Raw genomic sequence first — 20918 nt, 5'->3', positions numbered from 1 at the left:
AAGGCTACCAGAAAGAATATAAAGTATTGCTCCTCCACCTTGAGGGTGGTCTCATCTTGACAGAAGAGGGGAGGCCATAGGCCGACGTGTCAGATTGGGAATTGGGAATTAAGATGTTTGCCCGCTGGGATGTTCTGTTTTGGCGGATGAAGTGGTCTCCCAATTTACAATGGGTCTCACTGATGTAGAGGAGGAGGCCATACTGGGAGCACTGGACACAGTAGATGACCCCATCAGATTTGTTTCCTCACCTGGAAGGACTGTTTGGGGCCCTGAAAGGAGATGAGTGGGCAGTTATTGCCTTCGGAAGTGCTGGGAGGGATGAATGGACAAGGGAATGACAGAGGGAGTGATTCCTGCGAGAAGTGGGGTGATTGGGGTAAGGTAAGGATATGTTTGGTGGTAGGATCCCTTTGGAAATGGTGGAAGTTACAGCAAGTGATTTGTTGGATGTAGAAAGTTCTGGGATGGTTTGGGATATTTCAACCCTGGGAAAAATATGCTGTCTGTCTACTTTATCTATGCCTCTCATAATCTTATGAACCTCTATCCGCCCTCAGCCGCCTCTGTTTCAGAGAAAACAACCCAAGTTTGTCCAACCTCTTGTTGTAGCATAAGCCCTCTAATGCTGGTAACATCCTAGTAAACATTTTCTGTACCCTTTGCAAAATCTTGACAATCTTCCTGTAACAGGGCAATCAGAACTGTATGCAGTACTCCAGATGTGGTCTAACTGGAGTTTTATAAGGCTGCAACATGACTTCCTGACTTCTGAAATCAGTGCCTCAACTAATAGAGTCAGACATGCCATATGCCTTCTTAAGCACCCCATCAACTTTTATAACCACTTTTAGGAAGCTAGGAGCAAGATCACTCTGTTCATCAACACTTACAGATCTTTATCTATAGCTATCTCAAAACTTTGTTTCCACTGAAAGGTCGATCACCTGACCAGGCTCATTAACTAACAGCAGGTCTAGTATTGGTTCTATCTACGTATTGATTTTAAAAATCCTCCTGAATGCCCCTAACAAATTCTGCCACATTTAGACCTCTTCCATTAAGAGGTTCCCAGTTTATATTGGGGAAATTGAAATCTCCCATGACAACAATCCTTTTGATTTTACACCTTTCCTTTATTTGCCTGAATATCTGTTTCTCAGTGTCCCTTTGGCTATTGGGAGTCTATAGTACAATCCCATCAAAGTGATTGTACCCTTCCTATTTTTGTTTTTGGCCCATATAGTCTAGGTCATATGTGTCAAACACAAGGCCCGTGGGCCATATCCGGCCCGGCGTACAATTATATCCGGCCCGCGAGATCATTTTAGATAGATCTATTATTTTAATTATTAATGGCCCGGCGATATGAAGCGCTGATAACACACAAACTACAGATCCCATAATGCAGCGCAACAGCTGCCGATAGGCTACCCGGGAACATTCCCGCGTCAAGCGTCTGTTGCTGTATACAACGGTATTCTTCGCACTGAGTTCGCACGGCGCTTTGGTGACTTTGAAGCACAAAAAAATTAATTTCGAGCTGCTTCGCAACCCATTTGCCTTCGACGTGGAAACTGCACCTGTACAGATTCAGATGGAGCTGATAGAGCTGCAGTCTAATGGGACACTAAAGGCAAAGTACGACAAAGTACAGTTTATTCGCTCCATTCCTGAAGCAATGCCTCAGCTCCGTCTACATGTGGCTCGAACCTTGTGCATGTTTGGTAGCACATATCTGTGTGAGAAGCTTTTCTCAGTGATGAAGATTAACAAAACATCACACAGGAGTCGTCTCACTGATGAACACCTGCAGTCCATCCTGAGAATCTCCACAACACAGAACCTTACACCAAACCTAAACGAACTTATTGCTAAGAAAAGATGCCAAGCATCCAGCTCTGACAAAACGGCATAAGAGCAAAGAAAACTGAGTGTTTTGATTTGTTGTTGTTTTAACTTTTGCTGAAAAGCACAAATTTTATTTATATTTTCAGGGTTTTTTTGCAGCATGCTCATATTTCTAACTTGTATAATACTGACAGGAGATATTTTTATGGAGAGCAAAATATTTAAGTTATTTAAAGTTTTAGTTTATTTTTTCTGGAATTATATTCCTGTCTGTTTTTATTCATATTTATGTTCAAAAAATGTTTAGTTTTAGTGTGTTCAATAAATGTTTATCCTGTTCGGCCCGCGACCTAAAGTGTGCTTTGAGTTTTGGCCCCATGTGCAATTGAGTTCGACACCTCTGGTCTAGGTGGACGGGCTCTCCATTACGTCCCCTCTGAGTGCAGTTGTGATATTGTTTCTGATTAGCAGTGCAACTTCCCCTTTCCCCTCTTTTACCTCTCTCTTTATCTTTTCTAAAACATCAAAATGTTAGGACGTTAACTGCCCATTCCGGACCCTCTGTCAACCAAGTCTCTGTGATGGCCACAACATCATAGTTCTGGGATTATACACACTTCAAACTGTATGACCCATCATATATATTGCTTTGCTCCTGCCTGGCTTTACTGGCCTTGACATCTATACCTTACTTTCCATCCTCCATTTTCTGACCTGGTGCTTTGGTTTCATCCCTCTGCCAAAACTAGTTTAACCCCTCTCAAGCAGCACTAGTGAACCTCCTGGCCAGGATATTGGTTCCCCTCCAGTTCAGGTGCAATCCACCCGAGAGAGCGAAAGTAGCAAATAGTAAACATGAGATTCTGCAGATGCTGGAAATCCAGAGTAACATATGAAATGCAGGAGGTATGCAGGAATAAAGATTCGATGATTCAGGGCCAGACCCTTCATCGGGACTGGAAAGAAAGTGGGAAGAAGCCAGAATGAGTGGGTGGGGGGGTGTGGAGAAGGAGTACAAGCTAGAAGGTGATAGGTAGAGTCATGTGAGGGAAAAGGCAAATGGGTGGTGGGGAGGAGTTGAAGTGAGAAGCTGGGAGGTGATAGGTGGAAAAGGTAAAGGGCTGAAGAAGGAATCTGATAGGAGAGAAGAGTTGATTGGTGAAAGAGATATAGGGTTGGAAAAGGGGGAATCTGATAGGAGAGGACAGAAGGCCATGGAAGAAAGAAAAGGGAGAGGAACACCAGAGGGAGATTTTAGGCAGGTAAGGAGGTAAGGTGAGAGAGGGAAGTGGGAATGGTGAAGGGGGTTATTACTGGAAGTTTGAGAAATCGATTTTCATGTCATCAAGTTGGAGGCTACCTAAATGGAATATAAGGTGTTGCTCCTCCAACCTGAATGTGGTCTCAACACAACAGTAGAGGAGGTCATGCACTGATATGTTGGAATGGGATATGTTGAAGTGAAATTAAAATGGGTGGCTGCTGGGAGATTCTGCTTTTTCTGACGGACAGAACATTGGTCCTTGGTGAAGAGGTCTCCCAATCTGCATTGGGTTTCACCGGTATACAGGAGGCTACACCGGGAGCATCAGATGCAGTAGATGACTCCAATAGAGTGAGAACAAGTTCAGCCGGTATGAATGTGGTGGCGGAGAATCTGGTTAAGCCACTGTTCAGGAAGAACTGAGTGGCCCTTTGGCCATCCCGTCATCTTGCTTTGAGAAGAATTACAGTGTTAAGGTATTATGTAGAACTTGAGCAGTACCTACTACCAGCAGGAATCATCTACCTCTGACACATAAAAGGAAACAGTTCATTGATTAAATATTTTGCCTGGTAACATTTTTCACTTCACTGGTCACTTCATCATTCTTTTGATCAGTTTAAGCTGGCTGCAGAATTGGCAGATAGTTAACAGTGAAATAAAAAAAAATTAGATGTTTTTGCATTCATACTTAAATTCTTTCTGGATAAAAGAACTTTGTCAATTTCTCAAGCAATGAGATGAAGAGGGATCTTAACTAATTTCTGTGTCAGGTAGCCATATTTAAATGATTCTACAAGGATTGCTTCAAAGGACATGACTTTATTAATGGATACAAAGGCACTGGAATCAAATGCCCTTAGTCTCTTTTGATAAATTGTTATGTCCTCATCAAAAATATAGACCAGCAGCACAGAATTCTCTTCTTAGCACTACAGTGCCTGTTGGTTGACAGCTTGGATTAACTGTTCTAAATGTCATCACTGTTAGCTGGTAATTCTTAAAGGTCTTGACCTCTTAGTTCTTTGCTGCTGACCTTTCATTGCTACAGTTAGATAGATGGGAAAACGGTCTGAGGTGCATTGGCTTTATCACACTATAGAAAGTGACATTTGCGGTGTGTAATTGATGTGCTTCTTTCATTCTCTCAGTTACTGTCCAAAGCCTCTGTCAGGGAAAATCCATTTATATATTGGAAACTGCATGCCTACAAAATCACCTTCCAAAGATTAGTGTCACAGATGTTTCTGTTGTTATTTTGGTAGAAAAGTACTTAACCCTTACTATGCTAATGAGGATTACTTCAAAAACAATTAAGAGCAGTTCAGTTTTGAAGTTCCAATTAACATAAACTATAAATTAAAATCAAATATTGCATAAAGGAATTGTTTGCTTTTGTACCTAGCTGAGTGAATGTCAGTGTTTATATTCTGAATGTTCAAAGAATTTTGTAAAACATGCTAATGAGCAAGGAAAAACCCAAGAGAGAGCATTTTGCATTTCCACACACATTTGTCCAACTGTTACATATAAATCATGCGGGTAGGTTGCCAAAGTACTTATAGCTTCAGACAGGCAAATAATTGTTTCATTTTCTATTTGAGAATAACAGTATCTCATATTCATTAAGATTTATGCCCCGGTCCTCTTCAGTCTTTTTGCAGAAAGGAAATGGGTAATGCAAAGAGGAAGCAGAAGATGAAAAAAAGGACATTTTCTGTAACTCAATAGTTTTTCACGCTGCAGCCTTTTGCAAGTTGCTTAAACTCAAACTACAGATTCAGTTTTGAGCTTTGCGTCAGTCTTAAGCATTCCTTTGTATTGCTTTGTATTCTGATGATAATGCTTCATTTAAACTCCCTGTTTCCATTTTAATGTGAGAGTTAGAAAGTTAAAATATATGTGCAGGCAGGCCCTTGGCGTACTGTGCAGAGTTTTGGTCACCCTGTTAATAAGAAAAGCCTTGTCAAGCTGGAGAGGGTGCTGAAGAGATTTAGGAAGATGGTGTCTGGACTAGAGGACCTGGGTTATAGGGCGATGCTGGATCTTTATTCCTTGGAGCACAGGAGAATGAATGATGATGTCATAAAAATATATAAAATCATGGCGTATAGGGGTAAGGTGGACTGTCCTAGTCATTTACTCAGGGTTGGGAGTCCAAAACTAGAGGGCACAGACACGAGATGAGAGGGGAGAGAATTGAAAGACATAACTTCTTTATTCAAGAGTAGTGAATACCCGCAACAAGTTTCCACAGGAAGTAGTCAAAGCATGTACAATTGCAACATCTATAAGACATTTGGAAAGGTACCCGGGGAGAGGAGCTTTGAGGGTTACAGACTGAACATGGACCACTGTGACAAGCAGAAAGGATGTGATAGTTGGTGTTGACCAGTTGGGCTGAAGGACCTGCTACCATTCTGTATTACGCTGCGGAGTCTCACGGAAAGGCACAGGTTGTGTCTGATTGAGGAGATTTTTACATAAGGTTCTGATTAGTGAACATACATCACACAGAAGCAGGCTTATAAGAAGGCAAGAAGAAAAGTCAATTACTTTTTTTTGTGACCAATGCAAGTGCTTCTGTGAGTTGAACTTGTAGCTAACTGTAGATTGTGGATTGTCTATAAACTTTGGCCTCATTTCCTTTTATACTGAGCTACATAATCACTTGGTGAAAGGTACCCAGACACTAATAAGTCAAGTGTCAACCATACATAAAATTGTGAGATAATACTAGATGTGATCCACGTTTTCTAAAAATGTTATTACTAAAAGAATGCATGCTTTAATGAATAAGCAAGTCCTGCTCAGGTGAAAATATAATGAGCACGTCTTCAGTTAGGTAGTGTGAATTCTTTACATGCTTTGCAGTAAATTTCATTTAAAAGATATCCTCTTATGAGAAATTCTTGATGACATTGTATGTTGCTTACTGATGTACTCATGACTTGATAAAATTCTCCAATATTGTAATAAAAGTTGAAGTTCTTAGCAGCCTGCCATTGGGCATGATTGAATGACAGTAAATATTGGCAATAGAATATTTCTTCAAGAAGCCTCTGATTAGTGTTAGATTGTTAATTGGCTCTCGGGCATCTTTTTATTGAACACACCATAAAGTATGAATACAAGAGTCATGAAAACTGTTAAAGCAGTAAATTCCATTTTAAGATGCTAATGAACAACTAAGAATTTCGAAGTTAACATTTGGCTGTCACTTTTTCTATGTGTTACAGGTTACCATACTCATTTTTCTTGCTCTTGCATTTCTTGCCTGCATTGTATTTCTCGTGGTATACAAAGCCTTCACCTACGATCACAGTTGCCCAGATGGATTTGTGTATAAGGTACGGTTGCAGTTTGTGGAATGATTCCATCTTGTTCTTGTATGAATAACTCGTAGATTTTTGGAGTCGTCAGCAATGGCTGTCACCTGTCATTTTTTATTGAGTTACATCATACCTTGCATGTAAAAATACAAAATATGATTAATTAATTAATTAATTAATTAATGCATCTTTTATCACAAAATTATTCATGCATGGGGAAGATTCTGTGTAAGAATATTTTTATCAGAAGTAAGATTATATTTGCATGTTTGTTCTCATAAAGAAGATTCAAATGTAACATAAGAAGTAGAAGTCATTTGAGCCCATGATACTGTACTGCTATTCAATTCTTTGGTGATCTTCTACATAGGATCCATTTTCCTCCACTGTCCCCATATCCTTTGCTTCAAGCAAAGTCAATGACTGAGCCTTCCAGGTAGAAAATTTCAAAAATTCACCACCATTTGAATGAAAGAATTCCTCATCATCTGTGTCCTTAACTACCCATCCCTTTATTCTGGGATCGTAGCCATTTATTCTAGACTTCTCAGCCTGGGGAGCCACTGTTCCTGCATCCAATCTGTTGAATAGTGAAAGAGAAGGTGGAATTAATGTTTACATTTATATTTGAAACTTATTATCAAAGTAAATTTATTATCAAAGTACATATATGTCACCATATACAACCCTGAGATTCGTTTTTTTTGGGTATACACAGTAAATCCAACAAAAACAATAGAATCAATGAAAGACCACGCCCAACTGGATGGACAAACAACCAATGTGCAAATACAAAAGAAAAATATTAATAATAAATAAATAAGCAATAAATATTGAGAACATGAGATGAAGAGTCCTTGAAAGTGAGTCAATAGGTTGTGGGAATGGTTCAGTGATGGGGCAAGGGAAGTTAATCCGTTCTGGTTCAAGAGCCTAATGGTTGAGGGGTAATAATTGCTCCTGAACCTGGTGATGTGTTTCTGAGGCTCTTGTACCTCCTTCCTGATGGCGCAGCAAGAAGCATTGTGGGTGACCTTGGTGATGGATGCTGCTTTCCTGTGATGGCACTCGGTGTAGATGTGTTCAATGGTGGGGAGGGCTTTACCTTTGATGGACTGGGCCATATCCACTACTTTTGTAGGATTTTCCATGCAAGGGTATTGGTGTTTCCATCCCAGGCCATGATGCAACCAGTCAATATACTCTCCACCACACACCTATAGAGATTTGTCAGTTTCAGATGTCATACCAAATCTTTGCAAACTTCTAAGGAAGGAGAGACACTGCCATTCTTTCTTTGTAATTGCACTTAGATTCTGTGCCCAAGATAAATCCTCTGAATGATAATGTTCAGGAGTTTAATACTTGCTGACTCTCCACTGCTGATCCTCTGATAGGGACTGGCTCATGGACCTCTGGTTTCCTCCTCCTGAAATCAATAATCAACACCTTGCTCTTTCTGACATTGAGTGAGACATTATTGTCATGGCACCACTCAGCCAGGTTTTCAGTATCCCTCCTGTATGCTGACTTGTCACCACCTTTAATTTGACCAGCGACAATGATGTCATCAGTACACATAACAAGTTACTGAAAGCCAGCCTGCAGATATATCAAGCAAGGCTTATAAACTCTAGAGAATAAAAGGCTCATCTATTCCATTTCTCCTTGTATGACAAATCTGCCATCCCTGGAACTAGTCTTCACTGAATCAGATTGACTCCCTAATGCTTGTTTTCCTGTTATGCACTAAAGAGGTGATTTCACATTCATCTGTTTTATATTTTTCTCTGTGTTCTTACTCATTAATTCAGCTTGTCAATATCCCCTCAATCTCTACATTATCCCTCCTAGTTACATATTAGCTTCAGTATCGATAATTTAGAATCATAGCAAATTTGGAACATGATACCTCAGTCACATCATTGATGTAGATTGTGACTAGCTGGGGCCCAGATGTTGATCTCTGTGACACCCCACTGATCAAAGCTTGCCAACCAGTGAAAGGCCTGTTTATTTCCACTGTTTGCTTTCTGCTCAATAACTAATTCTCAGTTCTTACATACAGTATATATTATTCCCAATACTACATTGTGGAACGGCCTCCTCTGTGAGGCCATATGGAAAGCCTACTGAAAATTCAAACACAGCAAGCCTATTGGTGGTTCCTGATTTATTCTTCTAGTCATGTCCTTAACGAACTCCAGCAGATTAGTCATACATATTTTCCTTACATAAAGCCATGGAGACTTCACTCTATCCTATTAATTATTTCAATATGTTCTATAATTGCATCATCCATTATGCAGTAGATCACACATTTTCCCACCCATTGATATTAGGCGTAACATTATTCATTCACTGTCTTTTGTTTTCCACCTCTCTTAAATTGTGGGGTTAGATTTGCTACTTTTCAATCCAAAAGAATAATTTGAGTATCTGTAGAATTTTGGAAGCTGATAATTAGAGGATTCACTAAGTCTTATTAATCCCAAGGAGTTTGTGATGAACATCCTTCCTATATCTAAACACTGGGATGTAAATCACCAGGTACCTGGGATTTTTAAATTTCTAGCTCACTAATGTCTCTGGCACTAGGTTTTGACTGATGCTTATTCTTCATTTCTCTCGTTCTTGTCCGAACTCTGATTCTTCAATATTTCAGGCAGCTATTTTTGTTGCCTTTATTGATAAATGATCCATTGTTGTTTAATTTCTCTGTCATTTCTTTTATGTTCATTATAAATTCTCCCATCCCTGATTTAAAAATGCCTCACATTTTCTCTTTAGTCTTTTTCATTTTAAATATCTATAGAAGCACATCCAGCTTTTTAAGAATCTGGCCAATCCACACTCATTGTATTTTGCTTTTTTAAAACCAGCTTCTTGGTTCTTATTCACTGAGTGTTTCCAATCCTTAGGCTTTATAAGCCTCTTCCTCTGGTTTTATTCAATTTCAGACACAGATGTTTTATCCTCTTAAGCTAATACTTCTGCTAAACAATGTTAGAAGTTTGAGTTTTGATTATCAAGAAGTTCAAAGTTTTGAAAGCAAGGTTGAATAGTCAAAAATATTGTCCTGGAAATTCCTTGACTGTCAGTAGTGTGATATAAGAGCAATGGGCTAGGGTTTGTCTGTCTGAAGTGGAGGTCTCATCAGAAACCAGCTAGTTGTCATAGCACTGAGAATGAATCTTATCAGCTGGGGACTTTGTACCTTGAAAAAAGTCGGGAAGGAATGGACAAAGGCTGTTTAAATTGTATCCTGTATCTGTAGTGACAGAACTGAGAGAAACATAGAACAGGCCTTTTGGAATCTATAGCTCATTCCATCTGCATATTCATGCTCCAGATCCCTCAATTTCCTGTATGTACATCTGTTAAAGAGAAAATGAAATAGCTAGCTCCAGCAATTGATAGGAAAACACATTTATCTTCACTAAGTTTGAATGTACCTCATAGAAGGGGGTGGGGTTGCTAAAAAGAAAGTATGCAATAGCATATTTCTTGTGAAGGTTGCGGCAATGGCTGAGTAGGATGGCTAAGAAGGAAGCTGAAGAGCAGGATACTTTCTTGATCCTTGCTTTGTTGCATAGCTGGTCAAGGAAAGAATTTTTGTTGTTTAAACACTTATTGATGATCTTGATACTGGGATGCACAATGACGTGGAATCATTTACCCCTGTAATCATAGGAATCTGGCAGCTTTGAGAAATGCAATGCTTCTTTCAATCATTTAAACCAAAGCACCATTGATGAATGTTTATAACTGAAATAATACTCTGTCAAAAGCAACAATGTCTTTTTTTAGTATCTTTGAGATATTTTTACCTCAGCTGTGCACCCTGTAGATACTCCTGTGCAATTCTTTCCGTGAGTAATGCAGATTGTAGGATGAAGCTTTGAGAATAAAGTTGATGATGGAGAATGGTGGAGGAACACTTGATCCTTCCTAATTTTGCCTTTTGTATGTATCTGGCACCCAGTGAGGTTTACGGGTTCTACTTTAATGAAGTTTGAAGCTCCAGTGAAGTTGTAGAGCTGTGTTACTGTAGTAAGGATGGAATGTACTTGGAGGTGTCAAACATTTGTGCCCGCATTAGGTCCATTCCAACCCAAGAATTTTCCAGCCCTGCTATTTCTCAGTGCTAAGTTCACAAAATTAAAGGTATGTGGTTTCACAATATATATATTCAACACTTAACTAGGTCACTTATCAAAGATGTGATGTACAATTGAAAGCTTTGTCACACTAACATCCAAGAATAGAATCACATCACAATTTATGCATGATTTGTACCTTGGTTGGCTTACAATTTGCTGTGTATATGTGAATTGATTAACAGCATTATCTTAAAATATACTCATGTAAAGCTAGCCAAGGCATAATTCTAGCCACAATCCTGACATGGGGAAAATATTTTGGATAAGTACAAGGAATTAAGACATCTTTGATGTGATTCAGTTGACCATAGACCTATATGGGTGATAACAATAGATTCCAACAGCTCACCTCTAATTTCATAAGTTCTTACAAGACTTGATTTTCCCTTCGGTTTTGGAGGACAAGTCATTTGCAGGATAAGCTGATTAACACATTTCTGATTGATTAAGTAAAAACATAAATTCCCTGCGATAAAACACTCTGGGTATTTGTTGCCAACTTAACCTCAGGATTTTTCAAGCATATTCCCTATTCAGTTGTACCCGTAGAACCATAGAAAATTACAGCACAGAAACAGGCCTTTTGGCCTTTCTTGGCTGTGCCGAACCATTTTTCTGCCTAGTCCCACTGACCTGCACCTGGACCATATCCCTCCATACACCTCTCATCCATGTACCTGTCCAAGTTTTCCTTAAATGTTAAAAGTGAGCCTGGCAGCTCATTCCACACTCCCACCACTCTCTGTGTGAAGAAGCCCGCTCAATGTTCCCTTTAAACTTTTCCCCCTTAACCCATGTCCTTTGGTTTTTCTCTCCCCTAGCCTCAGTGGAAAAAACCTGCTTGCATTCACTCTATCTATACCCATCATAATTTTATATACCTCTATCAAATCTCCCCTCATTCTTCTGCGCTCCAGGGATTAAAGTCGTAACCTATTCAACCTTTCTCTGTAACTCAGTTTCTCAAGTCCCAGCAACATCCTTGTAAACCATCTCTGCACTCTTTCAACCTTATTAATATTCTTCCTGTAATTCGGTGATCAAAACTGCACACAATACTCCAAATTCGGCCTCACCAATGCCTTATACAACCTCACCATAACATTCCAACTCTTATACTCAGTACTTTGATTTATAAAAGCCAATGTAACAAAAGCTGTCTTTACTACCCTATCTACCTGTGATGCCACTTTTAGGGAATTTTGTATATGTATTCTCAGATCCCTCTGTTCTACTACACTCCTCAGTGCCCTACCATTTATCTTGTATGTTCTACCTTGGTTTTCCCTTCCAAAGTGCAATACCTCACACTTGTCTGTATTAAACTCCATCTGGCATTTTCAGCCCATTTTTCCAGTTGGTCCAGCTTTGAAAACCTTCCTCACTGTCCGCTACACTTCCAATCTTTGTATCATCAGCAAATTTGCTGATCCAATTTACCACATTGTCATCCAGATCATTGAAAAGATGACAAATAACAATGGACCCAGCACTGATCCCTGTGGCACACCACTAGTCACAGTCCTCCACTCAGAGAAGCAATCCTCCACTACCACTCTCTGACTTCTCCCATTGAGCCAATATCTAATCCAATTTACTACCTCACCATGTATACCTAGCGACTGAAACTTCCTAACTAACCTCCCATGAGGAATCTTGTCAAAGGTCTTACTGAAGTCCAGGTAGATAATATCCACTGCCTTCCCTTCATCCACTTTCCTTGTAACCTCCTCAGAAAACTCTAATAGGTTTGTTAAACATGACTTACCACGCACAAAGCCGTGTTGACTCTCCCTAATGAGTCCCTGTCTATCTAAATACTTCTCGATCCTATCACTTAGTACTCCTTCCAATAATTTACCTACTACCGACGTCCAATTTACCGGCCTGTAGTTTCCTGGATTACTTTTAGAGCCTTTTTTAAACAATGGAACAACATGATCTATCCTCCAATCCTCCGGCACCTCACCCGTACATACCGACATTTTAAATATATCTGCCTGGGCCCCTGCAATTTCAACACTAGTCTCCTTCAAGGTCTGAGGGAATATCCTGTCAGGTCTTGGGGATTTATCTACTCTGATTTTCCTCAAGATAGCAAACACCTCCTCCTCTTCAATGTGTATAGGTTCCATGACCTCACTACCTGTTTGCCTTATTTCCATTGACTCCATGCCAGTTTCCTTAGTACATACAGATGCAAAAATCCATTTAAGATCTCCCCCATTTCTTTTGGTACCATACATAGCTGACCACTCTGATCTTCAAGAGGACCAATTTTATCCCTTACTATCCTTTTGCTCTTAATATACCTGTAGAAGCTCTTTGGGTTATCCTTTACTTTGACTGCCAAAGCTACCTCATGTCTTCTTTTAACCCTCCTGATTTCTTTGTCTTTTTTGCACTTTTTATACTCCTCAATTACTTTATTTGCTCCCTGTTTCCTATACATGTCATACATCTCTCTCTTCTTTATCAGAGTTCCAATATCTGTAGAGAACCAAGGTTCCTTACATCATTGTATTCAGCATCATTGACAAGGTACACATTTGTCAATGATGCAGAAATAAAATGTTATCTGTATTTATTAAACAGAGTATGAGTGAATTACACAGCAGTTGGGCCAATGGAGGGTTCTGGGGCTGGATGAATAGACAATGTTAAAGAGTCACAAGTTAAAATGTGAAATACTCTGAACAGAAACTTGCCATTCCTCTGCATAACCATACCCAAGTAGCGTTTGTAGTGAAAATGTAACATGTATTTAAAAACATTGCCAAGTAATTTCCAATTCACACACAAGTGATACAAAGTGTCTGGTTGTGTTTTTACTAATAATCTATATATGTGAGGACCGAACTTTAAAGCCACAGATTTTCCTAGTGGGAGTCGGGCATCAGGGTGAGGACTGGGCCTCAAAGCCATGCTGTCACCTAGTGGGCATTGGGGGCCAGTCGACAGATGATATCAATGGGCTGGGGGGGTTTGGACTACATATATATGCATACTCAATGTTGTTGTATTTTTACTGATAGGCACCTGTATAGGTTTGTTGACTTGTATGCGTCAAACCATGGCATCGCCCGGGGTGGGTGGTAGGCTTGGGGGGTAGGTGGGCAGTTATTACATGATTGTGATCTTGTGTGCGCTTACTATGTTTGACTGTTGGTACTGTGTCTTTGCATCTTGTGTCATTTGGCTGCATTCATGAGTATTCATATATGAAATGAGAATTAAACTTCGATGACACACTATGGCCCAAAGCCTCAGTATTCAGTTCATCATGTTAGTGGGGAAGATCACCACAAAGTTCACAGACACAAAGCACAAGAGCTGGGGGCAATCTTGTAGCCTCAACATCACATTTAATCAATGGAGTCAACGCATTTTATCATTGGTGTTGTCAACATGCCTGTAGCTTTTTTATCCAGTTGAGGAGTGGTGTTGGTGGAAGCTCAGGATCTATCACCCCTTCCTTGAAAGAAAGGTATTGACCATTTCCTGCTGAAAGTAGTTCCACACTGCTTTTGGGAAGCGAGTTCCAGAATCTAGACATAATGATAATGAAGGAATGCTCACGTACATCCAAGTCAAGATGTTGTGCGACTTGGAGAGGGACTTGGACCTTGGACCTTATGTTCTTGCTATTCCTTATGGCAGTGGCTGCTGTTTTGCAGCTAGATTAGACTGGAAGAAGAACTGTTGTAAACTTTGCAGATGGTGCACACTGTGTTAGCAAAGAATTGAATGTCGAGGATGCTGGCTGCTTTGTCTTGGATGATGCTCAATTTCTTCAGTGTTGTCAGAACTACACTCATTTACACAATTGTAGAGTATTCCATTACATTTCTGACATGTGCCATTTTAATATTGGAATGGCTGTTTGTGTGTCAGAATGTGAGTCACAGGATACCTAACTTGTAGCCTGCCGTTGTAAGCACAATATTGATTCTGGTAGACCTGTTGAGTTTCTGATCATTGAAACCCTAGTGATGGTGTGAGACTCTACCAGTAAATGTTTAGATCCTTCCTAGTTGTAGATGGGTTTTGTCTGGCCCTTCTGTGACATTAAGCTTAATGGCCACTTAGCAGAGTGAGTTGAAAACTGTTAGGTCTTGATGCCTGCTGGAGTGGACTGCGCCACTTGCAGAGGAGCTGGACACTGGTTTTGAAGCTCTGGAAGGATGGTTACTATTGAACCAGATGACTATGATGTCTTGCGTAGAGATTATTGGTTTCCAACAGACACAGTTATTACCCTTTGTATTAGGTATGACTCCAATCATTGACCTGTCTCTGCATTGATGTGACATTGACTTCAGTTTTACCAGGTATCTTTGATGCCATGCTCTGAAAACTCCTGCTTTGGTGTCACAGGCAGTCACCCTCATCTCACTTCTTGAATTCAGCTCTTTGATCCTTGTTTAGACCAGGGTTGTGATAAATTCTGAAGTCATATGATGCTGGGAAAAACCCAGACATCAATAGGTTAGCAAAGAAAAGGGACTGCTTGATAACACTGTTAACAATGTCTCCCATTGATTTACAGATGAGGGAAAGTAGATTGATTGGACTGTAAGTAACTTGATTGGATTTATACTTGTTTGTAAAGAGAGCAACCCAGAAAATTTTACACAGTATGTGGCAGATGCTAGCATTGTAACTGAATTGGGACAATTTGGCCTGAGGTTTATTTAGTTCCAGTGCAGATTTCTGAACTACAGCCAGGATGTTGGTTCATCCCATCCCCTTTGCTGTGTCTGGTACTGTGCTGCATCTTGATGTCATGAGAAGTGATTCAAGTTGGCTGAGGTCTGTTTTCAGTGACGGTAGCGTTTTCGAGTGGATGCAGAGATGGATCATCGGCCTGGTACTTCTGGCTGAACGTGGTTGCAAATATTTCACACATGCTCAGCCATGCCAGCATTGAAGAGAGGCATATTCCTGGAACCTTCACCTGCCATCAGTTGCTTAATTGTCCAGTACAATTGATGGCAGAACGTGGAGGAGCTGCAGATCCTGGGCCCAGTCCTTTGATTTTGAGACTCTTAGCTCAGTCTATTGAGTTGTTTTTCAGCACACTTGTAATCCTCTGTTTCACTTTCATTAAGTTGACTCATTTTTAGGTTCATCTGGTACTGCTTCCAGTCTCTTCAGGACTGATCGATCCCCTGCTCTGACTGTAATGGCCAGAATGAGGGATGTGCAGGGCCATGAACATTCAGGTTATGGCAGTGTACAGCTCCGCTGCTGGTAGTCGTCAGCACCTTCTAGATATCTTTGTTCTGCATCCTTTAGCGTTACTGCAGTAGTATAGATGGAGAGTATCCTCAGTATGAAGATGGGATTCTGTCTTCCTGAGGTTGGGTCCAGTGATCACTTCTCCAACTGATGTAATGGAGAGGTGCAGCAGGTAAATTAGTGAGGATGGCATTTATCTCTCATGCTGGATCACTCACTACTGCCCCAGATTGAGCTTGACAAATATATCCTTCAGGCCTCTGGCAGCTTGGTCAGTGGTGGTGCTACCAAGTCACTCATCATGATGGATATCCTCAGAGTGCATTAACTTTTGGCACTTCAGTGAGGTTTCTTTCCTTGGAATAGAAGGTGAGAGAGAAAGAAATGAGGATAGAAAGATAGGAAAGGGAATAAAGTGAACTGTAAGAACAAGGGGAATGAGGAAGGTGGATGAAAGTAAGGGTGGGGGGTGGTAGCTTGGTACCTGCTAAGAGTCCTGACAGGTGCTAATCTTTATGACTCAGAAACCATTGAACAGCATTTCCTGCAATTCAAAAGGAATGCCTGTATGAGATTGATATGGGTACTCCTAAGGTGCACATCTTCCAGCACCATTACTGGTTATCCATCAAAACTCGGCTCCATTTCTTTTCCTCCCTTGACAACTGTCCGGTATTACCCAGTTCATCATGATCTGGGCTACACTTCAATTACACTTCTCTGTTACTCATTCACCTCAGGCTTCCACAGGCATTGCCCTTAAAGGCTTTCTGACTGCTTCTGTCATTTAAATTCTTTTGTGGACCAAGAACCCCACTTATAAAACCATGCCATTAAATGCTGCAGAGAATTCAAGAAACCTGTTTTCTAATCTCTTCACACTTACCTGTACAGAGTTTGTCTTTATCCTAAAGTCCAAGCTGAAACCCCACCTTGAAGGAGAGAAAAATGACGATTACATTTAATTTTTCACAAGGATTTGAAAGAGAAATTAAGGTTAAACTCCTACCAGCTTGATTGTTGCTTTCTTTGGTTCAACTGCAAGTAAATTTGACCAGCAGTTTTAGTTTGCATGCAATACTTTTCCAAAGCGCTTTGTCCATGGTGGTCATATGTACTTTTTAGCAGCAAGTGGCTTGCTATATCTGGAGTCAGATATAAAATCTGAGCATGAAGTTTTGAGCAGAAGTGATGGAAAATTAGTTTGAGGATTTGCAGTGCTCATGTAAAAAGTCTAAATGTCAAAGATCAAGAGTTACAATATGATGCAATGTTACATTATATTAGTGATACCAAATAAATATGGGGCACATTACATTGTAAATTTGTGAATTATTTCTATTTGACTAAACATAAATATAAAAGATTGTGACATTCTGATTTGTTTAAAAATAATGTAGTTGATTCAGGTATTGTATAATCGGACATTTTCTTAATAGACTGAAATTATTTTTTTAATTCAATGCTGTACCTCGTGCTGATCGCAAGCAATTACATGCTACATTTCCCATATGTGTAATCACATCTAATTCTTGTTGATTTTACATCATTGAATTATGTCATTTCAAATTAAACTAGGTTGCCATTTCTACTGTGTTATTTAGCTAAGGGAAATGATGTTGTCACTATTAATAGCCACTGGGAATATATTGGAAGAATGAAAAAAATACTCTAAAATGTGCACAGTTTGTATTTATGTAAGTCAAAATGTGTAAGCAAAGCCACACAAATTTTCTATTCCCGTATGAAATTGATCGAACATTATGTTGTTTTTCTTTGATCAGCAACAGGATGCTATAATTTTTGTCTGCCAAACTACTAAAGAAAAACAATTCTGTGTCTTATCCACAAAGAGCTCAAGGCTGTGAAGGCTTTTTAGTTGAAGCCCTTTGATCAATAAGTTCAAACCCAACTGTGGTGAATTATGAAACTAGATTAAATAAGTCTGCTTTCAAGGCAGGTGCCAAAACGATATCATGAAAGTGGGCAGAATATTATAAAATCCATTAGGTAAACCAACATTCTTCAGTGAATGTGTTCTACTGCCCCTGGTCCTATAATTCTAAGACCTAACACCATTGGGATACCTTTGCAAAAACCACATCATCACAATAATTGCTATACTTTAAGGAAAAAATTCACTGCATTTCAAGGCATTTTGGAAAAGTGCAATACGAATGGTCTTTGTGACCCACATTCTGAAAGCAAATTTCAAAAAGAATTGGAAATCATAATTGTATCAGCTGATTCTATTGAAATTCAACATAGGGTATCACAGCAGTCTTGTTTTTGGCTTTCATTATTACACTTGGTACAGGTTCTGTCGACTGGAACTGTTATTTCGACTTGTGCAAAACCATGTAATTTTGACAAAACATTTGAGTACCCTTATGCTGTTTGTAGTTGTGCAAGAAATTCTCTGCTGGAAAACTAAATACCTTTTATTTAAATTAGTTTTATATTATGGCAAAACTATCCAAGAAATGCTAATTATGTTTTCTTCCTCCTGACAGCATAAACGCTGTATACCAGCATCTCTTGAAGCCTACTACTCAGCACAAGACTCAACTTCCCGAGGGCGGTTCTACACAGTCATCAGCCATTACAGCCTGGCTAAACAGACCACCTCCCGATCAGTTTCTCCATGGCTGCCTGCTACATCAGCTGAGAAGCCAGCAGAACATGATTCAAAATCCTCAACCAGTGACAGTCACTGAGCAACTTCCCCTATGGTGATGGTTTTTTTTAAAACATAAAACCAAGTGAAAGATGTTAACATTGCTAATAATGGGACTGTTGTTGCAGTTCCAAAATGAAGCAGTATTTGGAACATACAATAGTTGTTCTTTTGTCCCTTGTCTTTGTTGATTTGTAATTGATTCTGAAGTTCTTTTGTACAAAGGCATGTTTGGTGTTGCTGCAGTTCATATTATAAACTCATTTTTAAATAGGTAACTTGAAGAAACATTTCGTCAATAACTTCTTATTGTTTGATTGAATTTCAAGAATAATCTCACCAAGTGTCCAGTGAGCCTCTCTGCTGAAGACTTAGGCAGTGCACACTTAATCATATTTTGGAATAGAGCATTTCCCGCATGAACAGTTTATGTGCATGAAATTTTGCACGTTTAGCTAACGTGTACACTTATAATCATATAATGTTTCACCTTCATGGCTGCACTTTTCTAGGAGTAAAAGAGATAAGATAAGCTTATGTAACACAGCCTTTGGTTGATGAGCAGTTGATAACATATTTCTCCTTCACCTGCAGTCACATAGGTGTTCTGCAGTTCCTGCGTTCTATAACAATGCTAATGCTTGGAAAAGGATAAAGTGTTGTACATATGAATCCTTAATATTAAGGGATGCAGTGTGAGGATTTAAGCATTAGATTTTACATGAATTATCAGATTTGTAGCTGAAGCTTGGTAGAGAATTGTAATTAGTATTTAACACAAGTGCAGTATCATTTTATGTTTTCACATGTAATATATCATTGTCAATAGTGTTGATTTTCAGCTAATGTTAAAAAGAGGAATAATTTATAACTCCTTGTGGTGTATTTTTGTCACTATTTAGCAGAAACTAAAGTATTTTTGGTTGTGTTTCTTGGGATTTTTCCGATGAAGAAATAAAGCTAGGTGTGTCTGACATTTCAATCTTTTTCTGTTGGATTTTCCGCTGTTCATAAATAAAACAAATTGAGCAAATATTTTATCATTCACTGCTATTAACTATGACTTCACTGATCTAATGTCCATTTCTGCACTGCCATATTTGTATTAAACTTTCCTTAACTACAGTTGTACCAAAGCATTGAATGCCCCTGCATCAAACCCTATCATGGAGAAAGCAGAACAATACAGCAAGTCAAAGAACAAGCAATTGATTTGATCTTCCACCAAATTAGCTTCTCATCTAAGAATACTACGGATAAGGCTATGCAAGCATCCTTGACAAACTTAATAAATCCCTTTTCTCGGTAAAGATGATAAAATACTTTTAAAGCCTGATAAATCCTACTTACTTAATTCCAGATATACTGTATAAAAATCTACCACCCCCTCCCACCAGCCTATAATTTTTGCCCAAAATGTTAAATCTGTGATCCTGTAATCACCCATAAATGGAACAGCACTCTCAATTTATGACATGCAAATCAGTCATGCTCTTGCATGTTCCAATTAAATCTCCTCGAGGTCTCCTTTATTCCCAAGAGAATGAATTCCAGTCATATGTTTGAAATCCTCATCCCTGGAATCAATCTAATAAATCCTTTCTGCTTCTACTTCCTAAAGATAGATGACCAGAATTGGATGTGAATGCACCAGTTACATTTTCGACAGGTTCAACGCAGTTTTCCTGCATTGTACTCTAGTCTCACTTCAGAACCTCAGGATCCAATACGCTTTATTAATAACACATTCAAAATGCACTTCCGTTTTCAATCCCTCTTGCTGCACATTATTAGTTAATATTGGAGCAGACTTACCTGTTCTAGGCCTGCTGTTTGTTGCAGTTGTCCCTGTCTCTCCAGAGGTTGGCCTCTAAAACTTGAATATGGCTGAATGCAGCACATAGGCTGTCCTAGTGCAGGCACTCAGCAGTGCTTGCAAAATGGCTGACAGTTACCAATGCCTTTTTCCTAGACTCACTGGTTATTTGACATTCACAGCCACTTACCTGTTAAAAACTGATGTTATATTTACCTCAAAATGCATCATCCACGAGTACATTAAAACTAATATCTAATAAAATAAACTCTCTACTAGTTCAGCCAGTGCTGTCTGCCATTCATTGTCTGGGGACTACTGGAGTGCCATGTTTAAAGTGGTGCTGGCGCTTTCGGCCAACTTCGCAGTCTGCGAGCGGGAAATCAGGCTGTCTTGTTTGGCTCAGTGAGGAGACCGGCGAAGCAGCAGAGGGGAGCAGGGTGAAACATGTCTGAGGTCAATGCAGGTGTTTGGAATGGGGATGTTTGTGATGATTTTCAAGTTCATGTCAGTATAAAAAAAAATGTCAAAAATGAGGATCTGCCCTGCTGACTCCTTATTCTTTCTACACATA

The 20918-nt window shown here is 39.5% G+C and overlaps 1 protein-coding gene across 3 annotated transcripts in view; it reads left to right on the top strand.

The window, feature by feature from the left end:
* Positions 1–19510, top strand: part of nsg2 (neuronal vesicle trafficking associated 2) — an 85454-nt gene extending 65944 nt beyond the window's left edge. For all 3 annotated transcript variants that reach the window (XM_073067698.1, XM_073067697.1, XM_073067700.1), the window contains exons 4-5: positions 6355–6465; positions 18365–19510. In XM_073067698.1, the coding sequence (XP_072923799.1) occupies positions 6355–6465; positions 18365–18568 (315 nt within the window). In that variant the 3' untranslated portion in view covers positions 18569–19510. The remainder of the gene's footprint in view (positions 1–6354; positions 6466–18364) is intronic.
* The last annotated feature ends 1408 nt before the right edge of the window (positions 19511–20918 follow it).

This window comes from Hemitrygon akajei, chromosome 15, assembly GCF_048418815.1.
Source record: "Hemitrygon akajei chromosome 15, sHemAka1.3, whole genome shotgun sequence".
Lineage (NCBI taxonomy): Eukaryota > Metazoa > Chordata > Chondrichthyes > Myliobatiformes > Dasyatidae > Hemitrygon > Hemitrygon akajei.
The sequence above is the reverse complement of the archived record's forward strand: the minus strand, read 5'-3'. Positions and strand labels throughout refer to the sequence as shown.